The 9,549-nt window shown below is 50.8% G+C and overlaps 3 protein-coding genes across 3 annotated transcripts; 1 reads left to right on the top strand and 2 right to left on the bottom strand.

The window, feature by feature from the left end:
• Window positions 1–7: 7 nt before the first annotated feature.
• TRAVEDRAFT_48837 (uncharacterized protein) lies at window positions 8–2,287 on the bottom strand (the record flags this gene model as incomplete). The annotated part of the gene is made up of 17 exons (XM_008041175.1): window positions 8–229; window positions 278–367; window positions 420–569; window positions 625–660; window positions 715–771; window positions 823–867; window positions 920–1,156; window positions 1,205–1,249; window positions 1,303–1,332; window positions 1,384–1,413; window positions 1,470–1,529; window positions 1,587–1,643; window positions 1,693–1,743; window positions 1,791–1,829; window positions 1,891–2,016; window positions 2,065–2,181; window positions 2,235–2,287. Coding segments are annotated over 17 exons (1,445 nt in total), but the record flags the coding sequence as incomplete, so codon positions are not given.
• Window positions 2,288–3,258: 971 nt separating this feature from the next.
• TRAVEDRAFT_126184 (uncharacterized protein) lies at window positions 3,259–4,176 on the top strand (the record flags this gene model as incomplete). The annotated part of the gene is made up of 4 exons (XM_008041658.1): window positions 3,259–3,326; window positions 3,369–3,740; window positions 3,792–3,935; window positions 4,014–4,176. Coding segments are annotated over 4 exons (747 nt in total), but the record flags the coding sequence as incomplete, so codon positions are not given.
• A 164-nt stretch (window positions 4,177–4,340) lies between these two features.
• TRAVEDRAFT_21311 (uncharacterized protein) lies at window positions 4,341–8,785 on the bottom strand (the record flags this gene model as incomplete). The annotated part of the gene is made up of 13 exons (XM_008040878.1): window positions 4,341–5,905; window positions 5,956–6,321; window positions 6,376–6,399; window positions 6,455–6,517; window positions 6,577–6,744; window positions 6,794–7,018; window positions 7,082–7,099; window positions 7,150–7,200; window positions 7,255–7,703; window positions 7,755–8,127; window positions 8,179–8,274; window positions 8,482–8,694; window positions 8,752–8,785. The coding sequence occupies 13 exons, from the start codon at window positions 8,783–8,785 to the stop codon at window positions 4,341–4,343; spliced, it is 3,645 nt and encodes a 1,214-aa protein (XP_008039069.1).
• Between the last annotated feature and the right edge of the window lie 764 nt (window positions 8,786–9,549).

Raw genomic sequence — 9,549 nt, forward strand, 5'->3', positions numbered from 1 at the left:
CTGTGACTGCTGCTTTCCAAACAACGTCGGGAAGACGACATTACAGGTGAAGACGAAGCCCATGGTCATGCAGATAGCCCGGGCAGGCTGCCCCGACTGCGGCTTCCAGGAGAGCACCTTGTTAGCACTTTGGCCAAACGTACTCAAGGTGACCTTGGCAGGGTCAAAGCGCGCAGGGTTGATGACGTAGCCGCCATCATTGCTGAAGGTGGCCAGTCTCTTCAGAGCACTAGAATTTCTGGTTAGCTTACATTGTATAGGTAAAGACATCGCTGACCTGGGATTCACGTCATGCTTGTTGACAAGGCCTTGCGTGTACGGAACAGTGCTGATGAGGGAACCGTCTGCGGTGAGAGCCTCACAAAATCTAGGCTTATATCAGGCTGTGTTCTGCATTTAAAAATAATGGTGTTTCATACCGCACTACTGGCAAGCCCTGGTACGTGTCCCTGAGAGCTTCATCCACAACGTCAGGGTTGTCAACATCAAGGACAAGCTTGTTGGTGACGTCATCTGCGAGATCTTCCATGGCAGCATCATCCTCCTCTTCTCCGCTGTCCAGAGAAGACCTACTCCATGCAGTGAGAACTTGAAGATATATCAGATCCCAGGAGAATAACATACATGTTTGCGGTGTCCTTGCTGCTCCCATGATCCTGACTGATGATGGCTTCAACGGAGATGCAATTGAGATATACCAGATTAAAGACATACATGGTGCGCAGGGGCTCAGGAAGATGGTCGGTGAACAGACGACGCTGAAGGCGCGCTCTACAACACATTGTAAGGACTGGTACGGTACTCGTAAGCAAAGCTTAGTACTTGTCCTTGTCGTCAGTTTCACGGGTGAACACCGATGAGTCAGAGCTGGAGAGAGATCAGTGCAAGCTCAATATTGCACAAACATGGGTAGACTCACTTCGGGGCCTTAGACGTCTTCGCAGCCTTGCCAGTGTTGCTGGCCTTGACGGGCGTGTTCTTAGACTTGCCAGGAGTCTTACGCATGGGGATCACCACCTTGACACTGCTGCGCTGCTTGGTCTGAACCTTTCTGTCCGCACTGCCGCTCAGCTCGGTCTGGACGTCCTTGTCAACCATGATCTTGTTGGCCTTCTCAGCGGCAGCCCTTTCAGCAGCGATCTGGGCTCTGATGGTCCTAAGACAATATTTAGTAGACAATACATAAACTGCCAGCGAGACCTACTGCGTGCGGGGGAGAGGGACAAAACTCTGCTTGCCCGGGGCAAGCCTAGATTATTATTGTTAGAGCAAGCTATAATGGAAGGTAAAAGGAAAGTGTACGCCGTCTTAACCTTCTTCACAGGAGAGATTCTGGGTAATGTTGTGTTAGTATCATCGTAATCAACACTGATGTTTGCGCACCCTTCATCCTCGGAGTCCTCAGAGTCCACCCTAATTGGATGATCAGTATGACAGTATAACATACAATAACAACACGGTACACTTACTGCTTGGCATGCTTAGCAGGGGTGGACTTCGGCTTGACGGCTCTGCCACGACCGGCCTTGCTGTGGCAAAGTATTAGATGACAGATAGCAGCAACACAGCAGAGTAATAACACTCACACAGGCGACGGAGTCTTTGGGGTAGACGGCGGGCTAGAATTGGCAGCACGGCTGCGTCTGCAACATACAATATCAGAGAAGCACAGCATAAAGTGAAGACACATACCCAATCTTCGGGGTCAGCTCAACCTCCTGGCGGCTGTCTTCCTCGTCATCGCTGCATGCAGTGTTAGATTTGCATGGGGCTGATGTCGCATATCTTACCTGATCATCATGACATCCGCAGAGACACTTTTGTTGTCACTGTAAGGATACTCTTCAGAATTGAAGCACATCAAACAAAAAACCATGCAGAGCAACGTACGAGGTGTTGTCAGCAGCAGCCTCCTCCATGCCAAGGTCGGACTCTGTCTGGATGTCGGACTCGTCGGAGCCTTCCTCGGCGTCGCTGTCAATGGCCCTCGCTGCCTTGCCACGGACAGTCTTCCCTCTAAGGCAGCTCAGAAAATTGTGATGATAAGACAAGAGTGACACTCACTTAGTGGCAGACACCACCAGGGCCTTGCGAGCAGGAGCTGCGGTCTTGCGCTTTGCAGCAGCCTTTGCACCTCTAGCCTGAGCCGGAGCAGCAGCCTTCTTGGCAACCGCCTTCGGGCTGCAGAAAGATCAGTATGTTGCTGCCATACAGTACATGTAGAAGACACTCACACCTTTCCACCAGTGCTAGCGGCGACACGGGTGCGGGTAGTACGTCCGGCCATGGGGATAGATGGTGGGGTGGAGAAGTGGAGGGGGAAAGTAAAAGAGGCTGAGAAGAGTGTTGGGAAGGGCTCGAGGTGAGGAGGACTCTGCCTGGTTCTGCTGCCCTCCAGCCCTTTTATCCTTCTCAGAAGCGGGGTTCAGCGATATCGCCAGAGTTCTGGGACCTCGCCATGCTCGCTTACCAGTGTTGGGGACAACATGTTCCATTCCGTGATGAGTGCCCTCCCGTGAACACTGCCTGCAGAGCGACACCCCATGCACCAACTCTGTACCCCCCGTACCAGTGAAATTGCATACATATGTACCAGAATACACGGTGCATCCATGGACACAGTAGGTTCACCTTTGTGAGGATCCTGTCTGTGCAAGACTCGTGGGGTGGTGGTTTGAAATTCGCATATGTGGGTGCGAATTTGAAATGGCTGCGCTGATGCAGCTTCTGGGAACTAGGATGGGCATCCCCAAAGTCCCGGCCGGTCTCTCATCTGTTGTCAGCTCACAATTGGTGCGGCGAGCAGTGTGATGGTGAGAAAGCCGGACATCTCTCCCCAAAGGCGGAACATGCCTGAATCAGACTTTGTTGAGAGCGCACGTCGCAGTAGGTCATGACTTGTGCTGACTGCTGCTTCTTTCCTTCTTGACTCTCACCAGAAATCATGTCATTCCTCACCCACCTCTATGGGAATGTTGCCAAGTACCGTGAGTGTGTGCATTGACAAGGTCAATAGAATACTCACCAGATTTACTAGAGGCTCTGCTCCTGGACTGCATGAGCAGGAATGCAGAGTCGGCTCCTCCATTCATGCAGCTTTCAAGCCTGTCCGATGTCAGTGCCACTGCAGTCTGTTTTAAACACCCCTGACCTGTTTGACAGCCTGCATGTCTTGTCAGCAATGTCGAGATACTAGAGCAGCGGGATGGCAGATTGCTTACGCTTATTCAACAACGACCATCCCGCTCCACCCCTCCCGAGGAGCTCGTGCTGCGTGTGCAGGGTTTTCTTGTTGAGTCTACCCTGCCTCCTATCAGGCGTAACCAGTGAGTGCTTGTACCCATCTCTCGTCAGCCAAGCATCAACAGTTGCGTCAGACTCCCTTCAAACCCGAACCGGCTCATCGATCTCAGGCAAACTGTAACCGTGAGCAGCCTGGGCGTGGAGCCCTTTGACGGTGCAGTCAGTGCAGTCATGACCATCTATCAGCATTTTTGTGCGCACCTTGTCGGACACAATTTGCGCACCTGGAGCACATCACGTCTGGAGAACCACCTTACGCTTTCCTTTGGGAATCGGTACCTCACTGCTTCAAAGTTTGCTGAAGGCGAACCACGGGGTGATCTCAGCGATGTCGTGGACCCCTTCTATATTCTGCAGCCCTGTCTCACCACTCAGGTCCATCTGCAAGAGAATGTGGTTGAGTACTGGGAGCAAACAGTGACGGAGAACCAGGGCAGGTGTGTTGTTAGTGAATGTTTGCAATTGTGTCGATCTCTGACAGCGATCAGTTCCTTCTGCCGCATCAAGCCGGATGTAATCTTCCCCGGCACCATGGTTGAACTCCAGATTGCCTTTGCGGCTGTCAAGGTTGGGCGTCATGAATATATATTCCTGCCGAAGTTGCGGGCGATTTGTGTCCTTAGTCGTGCAGTGTAATCGGTAATTAAGGTGTCTCTGTTTAACCTTCACCATGCTCATTACATGCAGGACTATAACTCATCGGCCTTGAGAGATCTAAGCCTACGTGCTGTCTCGCCACTCAAGAAGGTCAAGCGCAAGGTGGGGTACAGAGAGCAGGAAGAGACAGGGATGGAGGAGTCACGTCGGCAGCTGAAGAGAATGTCCTTGCAGGATGGTGGTGTTAGACGCGCAGATGAGCCTACGTCTGATTAATCAGTCTGGTATCACAAGTTCATATATCTCATGTCTGTGAACTATGAGTGAACCTGTCATGTCCATGATGGCAAATCAAGTTTCGCTAGTATACAATACAAGAAAATACTCGGACTCCAAAGGAACGGTCAAAGTCATATATATCTAGGAAGTGTCCATCCCTTCTAGCGCCTCTTTGGGGCCTTCTTCTTCTTCGCGTTCTTCGCAAGCTCCTTCTCAAATGCCTTGACCTTTCTCTCCACACGCTGATACTTGCATAGAAGGTGCTCAAACATGATAGGATCAAACGTCATTTGGGAACGTTCGTCGGGGGTGAAGGAGTCGTGGAGGGAGTTGTAGAGGTTGACTGCAGCGCTCTGGATAACATCGACAGAATGCTTGTTGGTGGCCGAGTGGAGAAGTCCAAGGGAGTTGAGACCAGAGACAGCGCCTTTGGAGATCTGATGGATGATCACTCCCATTTCCGCGATGTCAGGCATCTTGACCTGGCCCGAGTAAACGAGATCTGAGGTGATGAGGGATGCTATGAGGGGACCGATACCGTGCAATTTGGTGAAGAACTTGTGGGCCTCGAGATATTCCACCCGCTCCCTATCGCCCAACAAAGCTTTCCACCCCTTCTCTGCTGCAAAGTAAGCCTCAGCAAACTTGAGCTCCTGGTGGCGTGCAGTCCCATAGGCGTTGAGGTTGCAGACGTAGAGAAGAAGGGCACGGCCAGTGAGCTTCAAAGACCCGGAGAGGTGGTCGATTTCGGCTTTGAATGAAGCATAGTCCCGGAAGAAGAGATCGCGAAAGCCGGTGGAGTCCATGAGCTTTTCGGACCAAGTTGACCGGTAGGAGAGAGCGCGCCAGCAGATATGACTTCCCAAAGCCCCGGGCTGACCAGCGCGCTCTGGATCAAGGAAGGCATACTTGTCTCGAGCAGCCAGGACCTGTGGAGCATGTTGGCGGAAGGGGAGGAAGAAGTCGAGGTCTTGAGAGACGACAATTTGCCAAGGGCTCTCGCAGCTATCCTCCTGAACTTTGTCTGATGAAAGGAAGATAAGAAGGAAGCGGATGAACGTCTCGAGAGTCTTGGCAGCAGTGGTGGTTGGAGACGGGGTGGAAACACCGCTGCGCGGGGAAGAACCTGAGGGACCAGCCTCCAGTTCCATCACATGCGGACGGGGAGCGACCGCTGTACTCCCGCTGAGAACCTGTTTCCAGTTCTCATGGTAACTTTCCAGCTGCGTGCGAATCTGCTCGTACAACTTGGCCTCAACCGAGTCAGCGTTGGCCAACGGGAGACGTTGCAGGTCCTTGAGGAAGTCATTGAGCAGGTCAGGTTGGAAGTTGACGGAAGTGAGAGTGCGATCGTTGCCAGAAAGACAGGTTGCACGTGCGTTGCGGAAGGCCGCCCAGATTCCCGGGAGAAGAAGAACATCAGAGCCAAAGGTCATGACCAGATGGCGCACGAGGGTACCTTGAACTCGGCTCATATCCCGGGATGGGTAGCGGAGCCAAGTCCACAAGGTTTTGTGAGCGATGGAGATGATGCGCTTCTCGCGCGCGCTGGACTGCAAGCGTCCACTGATGGTATGGAAGTTGACCACAGGATCATCCTGAAGCTCGAGGCCATATGAAGAGGGCCTGAAAGTAACACGCGAGTTACTCCCAACGTAGGCTTGTACGTCCGCCAGAAAGTGACCGAGCCATGCTCCACTGCCAGTGACCTCCGTTGCTATTGAAGCTATAGGTAAGTTTATCAAATTACTGATACAAATAGTAAATCAGACTTACGACTGGCAAGTAGATCTTTACAAGCCTTTAGCAGGTTGACATCAAGCCATGTCCAGGCTGCAGCAACTGCGGCCATCACCTCCGCTCTTCCCATGTCAAGCTGCAGAGAATGGAGCTCCAGGAGTGCAGTTTGAGTCTCGATGGCAGGCCATACGGTGGAGAGATGGGAGAGGAGGTCTTGAGAGAAGACTTGCTTCTTCTTGCTAACCCCGTCTACGACACTGATAAGCGTACGGTAGGAGTCAACACGGTTTGCAGTCAGAGGTTCCTGAGTTGCACGTTGGAGAGACTTTGCTGCCTTCGTGAAGAGGTTCAGATGCTCACGCAACTTGACCTCTCCGAACGTTTCCAAGAATGTTGTGTAGGCTGTCATAAATTAAATCAACATTTATACATGGTTGTTGACAAAAAGGTGCTTACAACGCAAAGTGGTCTCTCCATCGTCTACATCACAAAGCATCAGTGAGGTCTTCACAGCCATTACACATAAAACACATACCAGACATTTCTACATCTGGTTCACTCTCTGCCTGAGGTTCGTCGACCTCCATGATATCTGCAGCTACAAATAATATTATGTGAGTCCAAATCAAATTCTATGCTGTCTCACATCTCACTCACCATCACCGTCATCTGTAGCATGAAGTGCCCTGCTTTGCACCCAGTAATGAGAGTACTGCTTTGCTGATGGAAGTATGGCAACTTGTTTGCCCTTCTTCGGTGCGCCTGGCATGTAGTCAGAGGCAGTGTCCTCGCTGCTGCTCTCTTCAGCAGAAAGGCTTGACAAGTCTGTTAATATCATGTAAGCAAGATCCTCAAACATGCGAGGTTTGCAAACCTTTCTGGGGGATATTGCCCTCAGAGTCGCTACGCTGCTCCCGGTTAGACCTCAAAGTCCAGGTGGGAGCCGTGTCTATGCTCTTGTTCTCGTCCTCGTTTGATTCTTCAGGCTCAGGAGTCATAGAGATGTGCTGTGACGAACTGCTAGGTTTTTGAAATGGATCATGAAGCCGCATTTGCTGCATCGTTTTCACATGTCCCTTCTGGAACGTTGCCGCAAGAACTGCCATAAAGTATGAGATACTACAGTCTGTACATCAATAGACCATGGACAGTGATCAGTTACCTGCCGTTTCCTTGCCCTCTGAATATTAGGTTAGCAAGCGCGATACAAAAAAAAACATATAAACTCACTCTTGACTTTTCGCCCACCACTAGTTGGGCGCGTAGCTGTGGAGCGCTTTTCTAAAACCCGTATTGTTAGTACAAAGGTATATCAAACATGTATAGGCAACTTACTAGAGCGTAGGACACGCAATGAACTTGCCTGATCTTCGTCTGAACCATCAGAACCATTGCCCCCATCACCTTCATCGCTGGCCTCCTCTGACTCGGTACCTCCAGTACGGGCTACTCCTTCAGGAAAGAAGGCTTGGATGGCCTTGTTGCAGGCCTCCCACCGCTCCAAGCCATCAGCACGTGCGGTAGAGCCTTCACGGCCAGGAGCAAGAGGCCAAGGGTCAAGCGAGAGACGCTGCTCCTGACCCTGGGGCTGGTAGGTGATAGATTGGAGGAGAGTGTCAACATCGAGCTTGACATTGAGCGAGGAAGGGAGCTGCTTGAGCAAACCAAAAGCTAGTTGTGCGATACCTCGACCAGCAAAATTAACAAGGGCTTTGTCGCTTGTGATGGCAACACCGTCTGTAAGCATCGAACTTGTCGACCCCTTGAATGCGCGGTTGTCGTACCTATTAATTTATGTAAGCGGCTAGCGACAACAAAGGTATAATATCACTTACTTTGGATCCCTGAACTCCTTGACGAGATCTAAGGAGTCTCGTCCCGAGTGGCCAAAGGCGATCTTGCCAACAGCGCCAAATTGGGCATGCGAGGGGTAGGACACGACAACCATCCGGTAGAAGGCTTTGTGCGGAGTGCGACCAGGAAGAGCAGTAGGTGGAAACCCGCCATGACGGTGTCGCCCAGAGAAACCAACAGAGCAGACACCTTCCAGACGCACACCAACTCCAAAAGGGAGGATAAAGAAATATCCCGGTTCTTCACCACCAAGAAGGTCGCCGCAGGATGTGAGATGAGTGAATGCAGCCAGAGCGTCTTTTTTGTCGATGTGAACGGCACCAAAGTGGCCCTGGTTGGACGAGAAGTTTTTGCCTAACAAATAATCAGAACCATGTAAAACAGTAGATACACATCTATACTAACGCGCTTCAACCACATCACTGGTTTGTGCTGGCGAGAGGTTAAGCTGCATAGTAGAATAGAACTTATTGTTCCAGCATCTCGGGGCTGAAGCACTCCCTATGAATAAGATATTAAATAAATGGTGAACTAATCAAACAACTGAGACTCACCGAGGGGTCACAAAAGCTTGGATACGGTCGTCTGCTTCCGACAGAGATCCCCTGAGATCACGAGCAAACAAGCAATCGCCTGGGCGTAGGGTGAGATAACCTGTATTAAATTTAGTAAGAACTGATAAGATTGATATATCAGAGTGCACAATACCTGACTCGATGATGCCCTCAGCAGTACCATTTGGGCACTGAGCGGTCTCCAGGTATTGTGCGACTTTGTTTATGTGCCCGGGTGAGCTGTCGATCAAAGCGACGTAGAGCTTTCCAAGATACAACCCATAACGCGGCGCCTTGATGTGGTTACGGACTTGATAGATATCGGGGAGTAGGCAATGACGGTTGGGTAACTGTAGCTTCTCCGAGTCTGAATGAAACCAAGTCATATAATATTCTTTTGTATTAAACAAAGTATAAAGCATACCAGAGGGCAAGTTGCCTACAGGATTGTTGCTCATGGTTTGAGGGTTCGCTGTCTTGATGTAGTTTAGCGGGCATCAGAACTGTAGGACTGCAAGACTCACTGAAGAGACGGAAGGCTGGGTAGGTGATGGAAAGGAGCTGTCGCTGTCTAGTCTTATATCACCCTCTCCAATGTACAGCTTCCATAATCAAGGTTTCATCTCCTATCAATTACAATATAGTTCACATTCAAGTAGATTGCTCTAGTCACCCTTAGCGCTGAAGTTACTGATGACTGGCACAGCAACGAGTCTGATACACAGCTAATTACATTGCTGTACATCTTCTGAACATCTTTTTGCAGTGCTTTCACAGCTTTACTTATCAATCTGTTTGACAGGACAGATTAAAACACCAATGTAGAGATGTTTATACATTCATTCACAGCTATTTGTATCAATCTGTCTAATCAGACTACTCTAATCAGGCTACACCGGCGGTTTTGATCAGTTCAACAAGATATGTAATAAGTGATACAGATGACGTGTTGATCGAGGACCGGCGTTTATCGTGCCGCACGGCATACGCCTGGGTCGGATTTTCGACCCAGGCGTATGCCGTGCGGCACGATAAACGCCCAAGACGCCAGCTCATATCCGGCCCGAGCGGACAATGCCGGACGGGCGCCAAATGCCCGGCCGTGCTCGGCTTGTTGCCCGGCCTCTCCTTGTCTCAGTCTGTCGCTGCTGCCACCACTACCTCCTCCGACGCAACCGCACCACTCGCCGCTGCTACTCTCCCCCACACAACTCAACTGCGA

The sequence above is a fragment of the Trametes versicolor genome, assembly GCF_000271585.1.
Source record: "Trametes versicolor FP-101664 SS1 unplaced genomic scaffold TRAVEscaffold_7, whole genome shotgun sequence".
NCBI lineage: Eukaryota > Fungi > Basidiomycota > Agaricomycetes > Polyporales > Polyporaceae > Trametes > Trametes versicolor.